Source organism: Pinus tabuliformis, chromosome J, assembly GCF_031772625.1.
Source record: "Pinus tabuliformis cultivar Carrire ecotype Pingquan chromosome J, CPIR1, whole genome shotgun sequence".
In the NCBI taxonomy this organism is placed as follows: Eukaryota; Viridiplantae; Streptophyta; class Pinopsida; order Pinales; family Pinaceae; genus Pinus; species Pinus tabuliformis.
The window spans coordinates 581,612,528-581,628,962 of record NC_142295.1 but is presented as its reverse complement, the minus strand read 5'-3'; the positions used below and the strand labels follow the sequence as shown (position 1 = coordinate 581,628,962).

Genomic DNA, 16,435 nt, shown 5'->3' with positions numbered 1-16,435 from the left:
CGAATCATCTTGTTCCAGTGTGCACCACCAGGGGAGGGTGAGTCACCTTGTGGTCATATGTTGCTCCAATAGGAACCACAAGCCCTCAGAGCTCCCAGAGCTCAATGTATGCAACATGCAGGACCCTTGTACAAGGGTTTCTTGCCGACTCCAAGTCGTTTGGGAAAATCACAGATTAGATCTTTCCTCGGGGCTTTGACAAGGGTATCAACCTGTACATCATCTTAATGTGATGGAGCTTCCTTGCTCATCGACTTACCATATCCCAGATGATGTCTATCTGCTGGAGCAATTGACGAATATGGGATTCCTCAATAATCAAATCCCACCTCTGGTTGTTACAGAGAATCACAGTGGTATCCAATGTAAATCCAAACAGCTCACTGAAGAGCTTTCGCAACCAGACTGCCTCACACGAGGTTATGCTAGCAACAATATATCCTGCTTCGGCGGTGCTCAAAGCCACCGACTTCTGCTTCCTGCTCATCTAGGATATCGAAGCAGATCCCAAGGTGAAACAGTACCTGGAAGTGCTCTTACGGTCCACCACACTGCCTGCCCAATCAACATCAGTATATCCAAGTAGTCTCACATCTCCGGCAGTGTATCTTAATCCATGAGAGATTGTGTCCTGAAGGCATCTCAGAAGATTCCTGGCATCAATCCAGTGAGGCTCAACCAAGTATGAGCTCACAATGCTAACTGCAAAACATATGTTCGGACGGAGGTTCACCAAGAACATCAATGCGAATGAGTTTTTGAAACTCAGAGGCATTTCCCAAGTCTGGTCCGACATCACTACCATATAACTTCTAAAAGTTAAGATCCTCGAGGTAGTCACAGGCTTGCAGTCCATCATATTGAATCTTTCCAATATATTTACCACATATTTTCCTTGAGATAGGAAAATTTCCCTTGGCTTCTGCCACACTTCAAGTCCTTGGTCCTTCATTTCGAATTCAGAAGCCATCTCCCTCTTACATTTGTGAATGAGAGGGTTTGCACCTGTTAGAAAGAGGTCATCCACATACAACACCAGTATGAGAGGCTTGTCATCTTCAACCTTAAAGTAAAGGTTAGGATCAGCTTCACTCCTAGTGAATCCCAGCTTCATCAAGTAGCTATCGATCCTCTCATACCATGCTCGGGGTGCTTGCTTCAGCCCATAGAGAGCCTTCTTCAACCTGCATACATGAGATTTTCAATCATAAATCTCAAATCCTTCAGGTTGCTCCACATAGACCTCTTCTTTGATATAACCATGCAAGAACGCGGTCTTAACATCCGTCTGATGTAGGTTCCATCCTTGTGAAGCCACAAGGGCTATGATCAAGCGGATGGTCGTATATCTGGCAACAGGTGCAAATATCATAGTCTATACCTCCCTTCTGGGATAAACCACGAGCAACAAAATGAACCTTATACTTTTCCTGCTGCATGCTTTATCTTGTAAAGCCATTTTGAAGTAACAATTGTCTTGTCCAGGGTCTGGGAACTACTTCCCAGACATCATTCTCCATAATAGACTCATATTCTATGGTCATAGCATCCTTCCATAGTTAATGCTTGATGACATCTGAGAATCATGAAGGTTCATTTTGTATGATCGTGCTCATGATGGTCAGGTATCTCTGATACCTATTAAGTTTCTTACTTTGATGGAAGGTTCCTCAGGGTGCAGCATGTCCTTCAGCATCATCAAGTATCCCCCTAAGCCTTGAAGGCCTCTTCCTAGAAGAGGAAGGCTCATGTGGATGAGGATCAATCGGATCCATGGGTTCTTCTACATCAGGGATTGATTCATCATCCTTTTCTTTCGGTTCCCTGGTGTCGGCTTCTTGAGAGCTACTCAAAGTCAGCAGATTGTCCACCTTGCTGAGAGCCATATCTTTGTCAAAGGTGACATCATGACTAATCACGACTTCCTTTTGACCGGTGGTGAACATTTCTTCAGGAGTTTAGGAACCCAATGCTTGATGAGGGCATCGATTTTGTACATATACGGCGGTGATTGTAGTTTCATCCCATAGAAACTTTGGAAGTCTTTGATCATGTAGCATGGCCCGGACAGCTTCCATCGTCGTGTGGTTCTTCCTTCCCACCACACCATTTTGCTCAGGAGTATGTGGTGTAGTAGTCTCCCTCTTAATGCCAACCTCAGGTAAGCCTGAGTAAACCAATTGTAATATATCAGAGGTCTTGCTTTGGCTTGAGGGGAATGGTCCCCTTTTGAGCTTTCCTTTGGCACATCCCGGACATACACCTTCTTTCTCTACTTGGAATTCGGGCATCCATTGGGCAAACCTCTGATGCCAAAGTTTGGACTAAAGAGTTGTGTCACAAGACATGACACCTGGCGGACTTCCGTCGACCTGATATGATGAATCAACACTAAACCCAAGAGTAAAGGCATCTTTAACATTATTTTTCCATATACATACCTTGCCATTGCTGAAGGTTACCTTGTAGCCTTTGTCTTCCATTGCCGAGATGGACACTAGGTTCTTTTTGAGGTCAAGTGCTTTTAATACATCCTGGACTTTCTAGCCTTCTTGAATGGTTGTCCTCTTCCTCGATCCCCAACTCTCCTCTTACCTTTGTTGTTGAATTTTCCATTCCTTCGATTACCATGAGAGGGATTTTGATCATCGTCACAGTGAGAGTCCTTTCTATCAGGGCATTCCCTTGCATAGTGACCTGCTTTATTGCAAATGAAACATCGTCCTTTTCTTCCACCCTTAAATCCAGCCTTTCTTTTCGATTTAGACCCAGAATTATTTCTTTTCTTAGCATGAGAAGAAAAAGCAGCAGGAGGACCTTTAGGCAAGGGCATTTCCCGCTCTTCTACCCTTGTTTGTTCTTGAATGCATCTAGCCATTAATTCCTCGAAACTAGGAATTACATTATTGTTCAGAAGAGTAGTCCTGAACACATACCATTCAGATGGTAATCCTCCGAGAGTTGTGAGTGCCATTTCTCTGCCAGTAATGGTTTCCCCAATAGATAGGAGATCGTTCTTGATCTCGGTGATTCTTAAGAAGTATGCTTGCATACTTTCATCTTTACCCTTCTTGATTTCCCTCAACTTATTTCTAAGAAACAAAACTTGATTTGCATCATTAACTTTAAATAAACTCACCAGTCTGTCGTAGATTTCCTTGGAGGTGTCTAGATCAGAGATGTAGGCCACCAAGCGCTTGTCGATAGAGTCCTGGATGATATTCTTTGTTTTGACTTCTCCATTTTTCCATTTGTTCCAGGCAGCAGCAGATGCATTTGATGAAGGCTCAACAATATTGCCTCTTACATGGTCCAGCACTCCTTGATCTTCAAGGGTTAGATCGATAGACATCTTCCATCCGTGATAGTCAGCTTTCTCACGGAGCTTGTCTTCGGCAGGAAAGAGTGTTGAGGACCCCATAGTTCTTTTAGGATAGCCTTGCCAATCTTCTCTTTAATGATTGCTCTTGCTGTTGCTCGGGCTTTGTCTTCACCTCAGCTCTGATACCATGTTAAGTTATGGTATGTTCTATGCTTATAACAGTTTACTTCTTTTTCTTATTATATTCCACCGATTAGCAATCACATGTACATAAAGTAAAGTGCAGATAGAACGTTAAACGATCGACAGAAAACAAGCCAAGACAAGAGACACAAGATGTGGCGGCTAGCCAGGGACAAACCCCACAATGTGTGGGGAAACCCTTTGATCAAATCTTCTTTTATCTTCAATAATTCAGCAGAGAGAAATAGTACAATAATTTTGATTCACATCAGCAGTAGCAAACCCTAGATCAGTAGCATCAGCATTAGCGGCTTCATTATCAAACTAGGGCAGACCATATCTCACAAACCGACAGTCGGATTGACTTCATTCCACCACCAAAAGTTTCAGCTTCCAGAGGAGGTTCAGATGAACCTACAACGCAGTTCCAAAGAGGAGATCTTCTAGGCCACGCAAGTCAATCTTTACTTCTGCAGTTGCAGCTTCAGTTTCAGCAGTTTCCGGCTTCAAACTAGGGCGGTCGATATCTTGCAAACCGTTCGTCGGATTGACTTCATTCCACCACCAAAAGTTGCGGCTTTCAGAGGAGGTTCAGATGAACCTCTGGCGCAGTTCCAAAGAGGAGATCTTCTAGGCCAGGCAGGTCAATCTTTACTTCTGCAGTTGCAGCTTCAGTTTCAGCAGTTTCCGGCTTCAAACTAGGGCAGTCGATATCTTGCAAACCGTTCATCGGATTGACTTCATTCCACCACCAAAAGTTGCGGCTTTCAGAGGAGGTTTAGATGAACCTATGGCGTAGTTCCAAAGAGGAGATCTTCTAGGCCACGCAAGTCAATCTTTACTTCTGCAGTTGCAGTTTCAAATTCAACAGCTTCCGGCTTCACATTTGTGAGAGAGAGAGACCCATTTCAACGCAGTAGAGAAGAGACTCATATCTGCGCAGTAGAGAGAGAGATGTGATGAGATGAGTGATTCCAAATGAGGAAAAGTCCTCTTATATTTATACACAACGTTGGTGGGTGAATAGATGCGACTGTTGGGCTTCTGAGCCTACATGAGTTGTAGGTCGGCTTGATAATAATTCCATAATCAAAATAAATTCATATCTCCATGAATACTTATCTGAATTGGATGGTCTTTATATCAATCCTACACCTCTCGACGAGAGGAATCTAATAAAAATATTATTAGCCATGAGTAAGATGACCCACATGAAGTTTTGCCCTGGTTGCCAATTTTAACAAGTCCGCTAGGTGTCATGTCTTATGACACATCTCTTCAGTCCGAACTTTGGCATCGGAGGTTTGCCCCCCTTCCTTACAAAGCTCTACCTGATGTAAGATAGATGGTAACAGGGATGCCCGAATTCCATGTAGAGAAAGGTGTATGTTCGGGATGTGCCGAAGGAAAGCTCAAAAGGGGACCATTCCCCTCAAGCCAAAGCAAGACCTCCGATATATTACAGTTGGTTCACTCAGGCATATCTGAGGCTGGCATTAAGAGGGAGACTACTACACCACGTACTCCTGAGCAGAATGGTGTGGCGGGAAGGAAGAACTGCACGATTGTGGAAGCTGTCCGGGCCATGCTACATGATCAAAGACTTCCGAAGTTTCTATGGGCTGAAACTACAAACATTTCCGTATATGTACAAAATCGATGCCCTCATCAAGCATTGGGTTCCAAGACTCCTGAAGAAAAGTTCACCAGTAAGAAACTTGATGTTTCTCATTTTAGAATTTTTGGAAGCCCTATATATTTTCATGTGCCGAAAGAGAAAATAAATAAATTGGGTGCATCTGGAAAGAAGGGGATTTTCGTGGGCTATGGTGAAAATACTAAAGGCTATAGAATCTATGTAGCCGGTCAAAGGGAAGTCGTAATTAGTCATGATGTCACCTTTGTCGAAGATATGGCTCTCAGCAAGGTGAACAATCTTCCGACTTTGAGGAGCTCTCAAGAAGCCGACACTAGGGAACCGAAAGAAAAAGATGATGAATCAATGCCTGATGTAGAAGAACTCATGGATTCGATTGATCCTCCTCCACATGAGCCTTCCTCTTATAGGAAGAGGCCTTCATGGCTTAGGGGGCTACTTGATGATGCTGAAGGACATGCTGCACCCCGAGGAACCTTTCGTGAAAGTAAGAAACCTAATAGGTATCGGGGATACCTGACCATCATGAGCACGATCATATAAAATAAGCCTTCATCATTCTCAGACGCCATCAAGCATCAAGTATGGAAGGATGCTATGACCAAAGAATATGATTCTATCATGAAGAATGATGTCTGGGAAGTAGTTCCCAGACCTTAGGACAAGACAATTGTTACTTCCAAATGGCTTTACAAGATAAAGCATGTAGCTGATGGAAGTACGGAAAAGTATAAGGTTCGTTTTGTTGCTCGTGGTTTCTCCCAAAAGGAAGGTATAAACTATGATGTGATATTTGCACCTGTTGCCAGATATACGACCATCCACTCGGTCATAGCCCTTGCCACTTCACAAGGATGGAACCTACATCAGATGGATGCCAAGACTGCGTTCTTACACGGCTCGATCAAAGAAGAGGTCTACATGGAGCAACCCGAAGGATTTGAAATTTATGATTGAAAATCTCATGTATGCAGGTTGAAGAAGGCTCTTTATGGGCTAAAGCAAGCACCCCGAGCATGGTATGAGAGGATAGACAGCTACTTGATGAAGCTGGGATTCACTAGGAGTGAAGCTGATCCTAACCTTTACTTTAAGGTTGAAGATGACAAGCCTCTCATACTGGTGTTGTATGTGGATGACCTCTTTCTAACAGGTGCAGACCCTCTCATTCACAAATGTAAGAGGGAGTTGGCTTTTGAATTTGAAATGAAGGACCAAGGACTTGGAGTATGGCAGAAGCCAAGGGAAATTTTCCTATCTCAAGTAAAATATGCGGTAAAGATATTGGAAAGATTTGGTATGATGGACTGGAAGCCTGCGACTACCTCGAGGATCTTAACTTTTAGAAGTTATATGGTAGTGATGTCGAACCAGATTTGGGAAATGCCTCTAAGTTTCAAAAACTCATTCGCGTTGATGTTCTTGGTGAACCTCCGTCCGAACATATGTTTTGCAGTTAGCACTGTGAGCTCATATTTGGTTGAGCCTCACTGCATTGATGCCAAGAATCTTCTAAGATATCTTCATGGCACAATTACTAATGGATTGAGATACACTACCGGAAATATGAAACTGCATGATTATTCGAATGCTGATTAGGCAAGTAGTGTGGAGGATCACTGGAGCACTTTTTAGTGTTGTTTCTCTTTGGATTCTGCTTCGATATAATGGATGAGCAGGAAGCAGAAGTCAGTCGCCATAAGCACCATCGAGACCGGATACATATCTACGAGTATGATCTCGTATGAAGCTGCCTGGTTGGGGAAGATCTTTAGTGAGCTGTTTGAACACATACCATTGTGATTCTCTGTAACAACCAGAGGTGGGATTCGATTATTGAGGAATCCCGTATTCGTTGATTGCTCCAACAGATAGACATCATCTGGGATATGGTAAGTCGATGAGCAAGGAGGCTCCATCGCATTAAGATGATGTACAGGTCGATAGACCTTGTCAAAGCCCGGAGAAAAGATCTAATCTGTGTTTTTCTCAAACGACTTGGAGTCGTCAAGAAACCCTTGTACAAGGGTCCTGCATGTTGCATACATCGAGCTTTGGGAGCTCTGAGGGCTTGCGGTTCTTACTGGAGCAACATACGACCACAGGGTGACTCACCCTCCCCTGGTGTTGTGCACTGGAACAAGATGACTCGCTCTCTTGTGGGACAAGATGATTCTCTCTCTTGTGGAACAGGATGATTCGCTCTCCTGTGTAGCAGGATTGATGTGTTCTCCTGTGAGGCCCAGATTGATGTGTTCCCCATGGCGGCCTGGATTGATGTGTTCTCCATGGCGATTGTAGCAGCATTGATGTGTTCTCCTGTGAGGACAAGATTGATTAGTTCTCCTGTCGAGGTTCCCTACCCATGCAGTCTAGGACTCATGGGAAGTACCTCATCTCTGATCAATGAGCAGGGAAATGAAGTTAGGGACCATAGTAGTACCGATGGACACATCGTTGTATCTACCGTACTCCCTACGCTAGGATGACCTCCATTGATCTGGGATCAATGATACTGGTCTGGGACCAGTGGTAGGAGTTGTACCATACTATGACACTGACTTCGGGTCGGTTGAGACTGGTCTGGGACCAGTGGTACATACTTCGAGACTGATTTCGTGTCAGTGCAGTACTTGTTTGGGACCAATGAGAGTGGTACATACTATGACGTTGACTTCGGGTCGGTTGAGACTGGTCTGGGACCAGTGGTACACTCTCTGAGACTGTGATATTGGTCTGGGACCAGTGGTAGAAGTGGTACTTACTATGAAACTGACTCCGGGTCGGCTGAGACTGGTCTGGGACCAGTGGTACACACTCTGAGACTAACTTTGAGTCAGTGGAGGATGATACTGGTCTAGGACCAGTGGAGTTGTACTCACTATGACGCTGACATCGGGTTGGTTGAGATTGGTCTGGGACTAGTGGGACATACTCTGAGACTGACTTTGAGTCAGCATGATACATCCTCGATCATTTCTTCTTCTTCATAATTCGGACAAAAGCAGAGCAGAACAGAACAATGCAAGAGCAGAGCAGAACAGAGCAAAACAGTACCGATCAATACAGGGCAGAACAAGACAAAGCATAACAGGCAGAATAGAGCAGAGCAGGGCAAGGGTCAGGCTGTACAGGGCAGTGCATTTGATGGATGAATAGTAACTACCGATAGACAAATTGCAGATGAAGTTCTCCCTGGTTGAGAGGAAGTGTTAAAATTGGCAACCAGGGCAAAACTTCATGTGGGTCATCTTATTCATGGCTGATAATATTTTTATTAGATTCCTCTCGTCGAGAGGTGTAGGATTGATATAAAGATCATCCGATTTCGATAAGTATTCATGGAGATATGAATTTATTTTGATTATGGAATTATTATCAAGCCGACCTACAACTCATGTAGGCTTAGAAGCCCAATAGTTGCATCTATTCAAACACCAACATTGTGTATAAATATAAGAGGACTTTTCCTCATTTGCACTCACTCTTCTCATCACATCTCTCTCTCTCTCTACTGCGTAGAAATGAGTCTCTTCTCTACTGTGCTGAAATGGGTCTCTCTCTCACACATGTGAAGCCGGACGCTGTTGAACTCGACGCTGCAACTGCAGATCCAAAGATTGACTTGCGTGACCTAGAAGATCTCCTCATCTGAATTGCGCTGTAGGTTCATCTGAACCTCCTCTGAAAGCTGCAACTTTTGGTGGTGGAATGAAGTCAATCTGATGAACGGTTTGCAAGATATCGACTGCCCTAGTTTGAAGCCGGAAACTGCTGAAACTGTAGAAGTAAAGATTGATCTGCGTGTCCTAGAAAATCTCCTCATCTGAATTGCACTGTAGGTTCATCTGAACCTCCTCTGAAAGCTGCAACTTTTGGTGGTGGAATGAAGTCAATCTGATGAACGATTTGCAAGATATCGACTGCCCTAGTTTGAAGCCGGAAACTACTGAAACTGAAGCTGCGATTGCAGAAGTAAAGATTGACCTGCATGACCTAGAAGATCTCCTCATCTGAACTGCGTTGTAGGTTCATTTGAACCTCCTCTAGAAGCCGCAACTTTTGGTGGTGGAATGAAGTCAATCCGACGATCGGTTTGTGAGATATCGTCTGCCCTAGTTTGATAAAGAAGCCGCTAATGCTGATGCCGCTGATCTAGGGTTTGCTACTGCTGATATGAATCAGATTTATTGTACTATTTCTCTCTGCTGAATTATTGAAGATAAAAGAAGATTTGATCAAAGGGTTTCCCCACACATTGTGGGGTTTGTCCCTGGCTAGTCGCCACATCTTGTGGCTCTTGTCTTGGCTTGTTTTCTGTCGATTGTTTAATGTTCTATTTGCACTTTATTGTATGTACATGTGATTGCTAATCTGTGGAATATAATAAGAAAAAGAAGTAAACTATTATAAGCATGGAACATACCATAACTTAACAACTCACCATGGGAAACTATATAGTGACAAATGACTTCTTTGTAGTGTGCCGGACGCTAATGTGGTGTTGGGGTGTAAGTGGATTTATTACATAGGAAAGTACACCACAGTTCAGCGGATCATGGAAATGGAGTTGAATGATCCAATAGATGGCAAGAGGGTAGTCTTGAGAGCCATGCATAAATACCCGTTGAAGCTTGTGTCGTCCAACCACATGGAGGTTGTATTGAAATGTGGTGATTTCGAGTGGGCAATAGAGTGCATTATTACAGATAATAGATAGTTAGAGCAGCCACAACCACACTCAAATGACATAAAGGTATTACTTCGTAAACATCATAAAATTTTCGCTGATATTCCTCCAGGTAGACCACTGGATAGAGGCTTTGAGCATGTTATAGACTTGAGGAGGGTGTGCAAACAATAATAACAGCTCCTTATCAACAACTCAAATTGAAATTGCTCGAGGACAAGAAATCTTGGGCGGGGAGGAATGTAATGTCCCTGTTCCCATAGGAAGCTTATGACGGAGTCCGCTAGCCTAAAGTGGTTCCCGTAGGCTAAAGCAGTGAAATAATTAATAAGGGGACTTAAATTTGCCTAAGGAGACTTTATTAAAGAAGGAGAAAGGATGATATTTCCTAGGCAAGTTGGATGTCACTTTAACTTTATAAAGTGGAGTATCATAAAGTGACTTTATAAAAGTGAATTTAATAAAAAGAAAAAAATATAATAAAGAGAGAAAAGGGAAGGTGAAGATGAAAAGACAAAAGGGAAGGCGAAGATGAAAAGACAATCCTAAACTCATTAAAGAAGGGAATTGAGGAGACTCTAATTCATTCATGCATTGTGTGAGTTTGAAGAGAGAGCTCTTGGAGAGAGTGGGAAGAGGAAGCTGAGGGCTTTGGAGCCCTAGCTTCCATAGCAGACTTCGGTGTTGCAACGAGACCCCCTAGTCTGGATATGAGAGTGAAGTCATTCAGATTTCACCATTGAGCTTCAATGGAGAACGAGATTTCTGAGAAATGTTGAGGTACTCAAGCTTTATCAATTGTTTTTATATCTTTATACAGTATTTCCCATTTCTTTTGACAGGCTGGAGATTTTCATGGAGAATGGAAGAAAGATCTCATGATAGTCTAAGCACATAAATCCAAATCTGGGCCTGTGAGGACGAATTCCACTGTTAAACAGAGCTAGTGCGAAATCCTTGTGAAAGGGACAATTTCCCTTGAGTTAAAATGCTGAACGTGTAGCTTCTCTGTGGGCTGAGAATTGGCATCATTCTTGTGTCTGAATTCTATTAAATAAGGGCCAAGTTTCCCCCTGTTCACAGCTAGTTAAACACACTCCACAAGGTACCACATTTGGAGAGTTTTGTTGTGCTGATTTGGATGCTGTTCTAGAAGAGAGAAGGAACAAGTTTACTGCCTGCTGGTTGATTTACCCCTTGTGAGCTGAGTTTAGCAGAGTCAAGGGATGTGTTTATTAACTTGCTGTAGCTGATACTGAGGTGTTAACATACGTTGAAGAGGTAGCCAAAAATCCGCCAGTAACTTACTCAAATCTGGTATCTCCAATGCTGAAGCGAACTGTGAGTTAATGCCATCATAGACAGTGCATATATATATCAGATCTTGTTTGTGTACTAGCTCTTCCCTTTATCTATTAAAATAGTTAAATGGCTGCTAGCATCTACAACATCATTGTGTAAATTCTGAACATGTATTTCAGTGAAGAGTGAAGAAGTTCGCAGTTGCTACTCTTGTTATTAGTATTATTTATGCTTGCTGGGTCTAAAGTTGATATTAAATTAATATTCTGAAGTGCTTCCACAGGTATTTGTCCCGGCATATTATGTATTTACATGGGCCAACAGCAAGGAATGCACCTACAGCATTTTACCAACTGTTTGTTAAAATGCTACAGTGAACCAAACCATACAAACTCAGGACTCTCTGTGGTTTTCTCTTCGTTATTCTGGTTGGGTATCTTACATAATTGCACATATTTGTAAACGTCACAAAGCTCTGCATAATTGTTGGAGTTTTTCCTTAATCATCATCCAAAGATAAAGCATGTGGTACCCTCTGCGTTCCAGACAAGTTCTCTTGCCCTGTCATTTGATATGAAGAATATATATTTTTTTAAATGGTAAATAAGCTTTTTTGTATTAAACTGATACTGGATTACATAACATCAAAATCCTTTCGCTGGGATTTGCCAGATTGAAAACTAGACCTACAGCAAAAGGTAATGTCTTGTATCCCAAATGTCCATATACTAATTGGATACATATAAAAAGATTTACTGACCAAGACTTCATTATGCAATACATTATGCCACAGTACTGGTAAATTCCAAGTGAAGTAGAAAAACCATAAGTTAACTGAAATTATCAAGAGGACATGGAAATATCAGTAGTCCCTGGAATAGCTGGATTGACTGGAGGTGCAGGATTTGGTTTGTTGCAGAGCTGCTCCTCAATGCTAGCCAGATCTTCATGTACCTCCATCCCATGCAGGGTAGGAAGCATAAATTGTTATTATAATGTAAAAAGTTGAATAGCTAAGTGGCAAAAGCTATTAGTTTTACACTGGCGATATTGCAATGCCTTGAATAATGATTAGTTGTATTCCTTAACTAGCCAATATCTATTCAACTTCAATAAACAAATTAATTCTTACAGTAGAATCTTTTTCCATTTGGCATTTTATTAGAAACAATATTTTTATGAATGAAAGAGTGAAAATGTAGTCAAACAGGATTGAATGACCGGAGTTATCATGAAAACAATGGTCATAGAGACATGGCATTACATTCTCATTTTTTCTTCTGAAATGGTACGCAGTTGCTGTGGGCCATGCATGCCAATGCTTATAAGTCACCGTGAACATTGTACGTTGATTCTTTGATGACAAAGGCTTCAATATATTTGAAGGAGTTCTGTTGTTCTCATTCAGTTGATTAGGAGTTTGGAAGTTCATAGTTTGACCTTTATGGCTGTTGGATACTTGCCATTGCTGTGGTCTATTATGTTTTGCAACAGTATGCCCCTACAATATTCAAACTGTTTAAACTCTGATGAAAGTAATATCTCTTGATCACTTGGACTATGTATGCCTTGGAATTGATACAGAACAGATGCTAATTTTCATTTTGTTTTGTCTGCAGTGAAACTGTGTCAGATCATGAAAGACAAATTTTGTGTAATTTCCTACCTATGATGAGAGAATATCTACCGTCTGCTGCAGCAGAGGTCGAAGCTCAGTTATGTTCCTCTGGCACTACTGAACAAGGTGTCTCTTCTTCTACCTGAAACTGGTTTTGCACACATTCTCATTCATATGTCTGCAGAAATATGCAGTAAGTTGAATTGTGAATCTAATTATTAAGATTCTGTGCAGAAGATTATGTCTACGATGTGTACACGTTGGGAAAAGAAGAGAATGTGGCTGAAGATGTTGTAGCTGACTATCCACTGTAAAGATCTGACGAGACATTACATTGGCTATCATTTTGTTTGTAGATTTGCCTATCTGTTGGTATCTCCTCTTTTAAAAGCCTGGAAGAGAAGGATAACTTTGTACTATTATTTTTTGTAGGGTGCAAGTAGAGGAAGAAGATGGATTTTACTATGGCGATATGGTAGAATCAGAAGTTGATACTGATGATTCTAATGGTAAAAGAAATTTCATTTTTAACAAGTTTTCAACTTATTCGGAAATTTGAACCTGTGTAGTTAATTACACTAGAGAATTTGCCAGCTTTAAATGAGAGGGTCTTTGGTTTCAGATGAGAATAACCCAATGAATGACTATCCGAGTGAAGAGGAATCCGAACTTGATGAAAAATGCCAAAGCCATTTCTCCAATGAGTTTGAGGAAGAAGATCCATTTGATGAAGATGATGAAGATTCCGATGCCTCTGAGAGTAACGAAGAAGCCAGAAAATGGACATACCGCAGATGATGATAAAGTTCTCTAAAAGATTCTTAACATGCCTTGCAACTGTAGAGTTGTCTAGTTTATACTTCTTTAATTGTTCTGATAGGGTTTACGAAGAAGTTTTGAATTTGGTGGTCAGATTGTAGGCGGGGTTTGCATGATTAATGAAGTGAGCGAAACAAGCTAAGGTAGACTTCCATTTGAATGAGCTCATTGAATTCAGTGCTTGCATCTTTATTAATGTGGCAAGGTTGAAAGGATGGGCGACCATCACTATGCTTGTAATTGGCTATTATGATGAGATCAGATTTTGTTTCTACTTATATTTGTATATCTGTACGGATATTAAACTGGAAAATCCCAGTTGATGGCACTGAATATAAACCTATAAATAGCTGAACGGTTTTTTTGCATATATGCTGTTTGTGTAAGAGTTAGTTGACATATTAATGAATATAAACCTACGAATAGCTGCAGTGTTTTGCATAAACGTTGGTTGTGTATCAGATAAATTATGTTACAGAAATTTACGAGGCAAAAATTTCTAACATCATGTTTCCAATGTATTGGCCAATCAAAATATATGCATGGCCATATAAATATAATCTCTATGGGACTCTCTTGTCAGTTATATGGTGTCTAGGTTGGACTCTCTGTTTGTTATGTAGTGCCTATGTTGGACTCGCTTGTTAGTTATATGGTGCCTAGGTTGGACTCTCTGTTTGTTATGTAGTGCCTAGGTTGGACTCGCTTGTTAGTTATATGGTGCCTACGTTGATAGCACAGTGAATAGGGTCAACCAACATTTTTAGATTCAAATTTACATAAATGTTTAGAAGTTTAGTCTGCTATACTTTGTATGCACGTTGTGCATATTGTCAATGTATACATCGATCTATTTAAGGAGTCTGATCCCAGTAAATATGATTTATACTCATACAGCTTTTCTGTTTAGGTAATATGATTTTATTGCACCAAAAAGAAATGAAATAAAATGATATTTTAAGGTCCACGAGACTTAAAATAGTCTATGAGACCATTAGTTCCATGTTTTTCACTCTTTGCAATTCAGTGCTTTTCTGATTCAAATTGATGATGAGCTGACCCAACCTTCCAACAATCCCCTCGCTAAAAGGACAATGCCAAGAAATTGATACTAACATGTTCTCATAACTTTCTCTGATGTCTTTGAATGCATCACATTCCAAAATGAAATGTTTTTCCGATTCCACAGCCCCAGACGTGCAAAATGTACACACCCTTTCTTCCTAAGCTTCTTTAGGCCTTTTCCACTGTCCTGTTTCACACCGAAGTTAATGTGAGTTGGTCTTTAATTGAGCAATAAGAACCTTTGCTCTCCACAAAATGTTAACTCCAATGAACTCTTTTTGTTGTAAATCACACGTAGGGTTGAATTTCTCAACGTAATATTTCTTCTTTCTACCCAACTCTTTTCCCCATACCTTTTTATGAAACTTCTCCATAACAAAATCCTTTAACTCCTTGCTATTTGTGGGACAGGCATTGAGGTAGATATTCCATTTTTGCATCCATGTGTAGTTTTGTTTCATCCATGTTTTCTTTCTTTCACTGATGCCTTCATTGAAGATAACGTTAAGCCATCTACCTATTCTCATTTGTTCAATTCTTTTTAGGTATCTTATGAGCCGCACCATAGCAATTGCTTCAATGGAAGTTGCTCTTGTTTCACTCAACATTATCTTATAAGGTACCGAACTTTTTATTTTGAACTTGCTCATGATCAAACGTTTTTGGTTTTCTCAATTTGTTTCCATTTTGAGACGGGAGTGCTACAAACCCACAATTCACACCCATATAGCATCACTAGACAAACTAGGAGTCCAAAAAGCACTTTAATCATTTTCCAATCCCATAACTCTGCCTCTCTACATCTGTTTTGAAGAGCATATAATGCTTTCCACCCTCCTAAAATTCTCTTCCTTCTACAGTCCTTCCAATTGAGTTTGTTGTTGAAATCAATCCCAAGGTACTTGTACTCATTTACTTCTTCAATAATGTTGTCTTCAAAGAAGAAAGTACGCTGGCTCTGCTTCCTTTTATTAGAAAAAATCAGTATTTTGGTCTTGCTAGTATTGACTTGCATCCCCACTGCGCTACAAAAATGCTCAAGGGCATATAAGTGCATTTGCAATCCATGGGCTGATTTAGAAATCAATACAATATCATCAACATATAAAAGAAGCTTTATCACAAACTCCCCCAACCGAACACCATCTCCACCTTGCAGATTTAGCCACTCTTCCAATTTATCAATATATAGACCAAAAAGTGTGGGGGATAGAGGGCAACCTTGCTTGACTCCAATGTCACTTCTAAAGCTTTCTGAAATACCTGCCGAGGTTCTAATTTTGACTTTCACTTCTTCATAAAGTCTATGGACAATGGCTCTATAATGCACAGGAATTTCAAGTTCTTCCATTCTACACCACAACTTATCCCTAGGGACTGTGTCAAATGCTTTTTTGAAGTCAACAAAACAACAAAATACTTCATCTTTGTCCTCCCAAACCTTTTCAACGATGTGTCTCAACGTGATGCCATGATCCACTGTAGAATGTTTTGGCCTAAAACCCGCTTGTCCTCTTGCCCTCTTTTCTTTTACTTCTGCCCACTTGCTAATTCTGTCTTTTACCATGCTGCCGAAAAGCTTTGCAAACAAAGGATTGATCATAATTTTTCTATAGTTGGATGGATTATTAATGTCTCCACTTTTAAGAAGGGGTATTACTAGGCTAGTTGTCCAAACTCTTGGAAATCCTTGTTGAATGATGTTGTTGAATATTTTCATGATGTGCGGTGCAAGAGCATTCATTCCCCATTTTAGATACTCTACTTGAAGTTCAACCA

General features: G+C 41.0%; 1 protein-coding gene across 2 annotated transcripts in view; it reads left to right on the top strand.

Moving 5' to 3' along the window:
- The window catches only part of LOC149228314 (RNA-directed DNA methylation 4-like), a 248,831-nt gene extending 234,870 nt beyond the window's left edge, over positions 1 to 13,961 (top strand). The window contains exons 7-10 of one of the 2 annotated variants that reach the window (XM_089378154.1): positions 12,774 to 12,898; positions 13,010 to 13,082; positions 13,205 to 13,281; positions 13,395 to 13,961. In XM_089378154.1, coding sequence (XP_089234280.1) covers positions 12,774 to 12,898; positions 13,010 to 13,082; positions 13,205 to 13,281; positions 13,395 to 13,570 — 451 coding nt within the window. In that variant the 3' untranslated portion in view covers positions 13,571 to 13,961. Of the gene's footprint in view, positions 1 to 12,773; positions 12,899 to 13,006; positions 13,083 to 13,204; positions 13,282 to 13,394 lie in introns of both variants that reach the window. The other variant, XM_089378153.1, reaches the window with a different exon arrangement.
- The last annotated feature ends 2,474 nt before the right edge of the window (positions 13,962 to 16,435 follow it).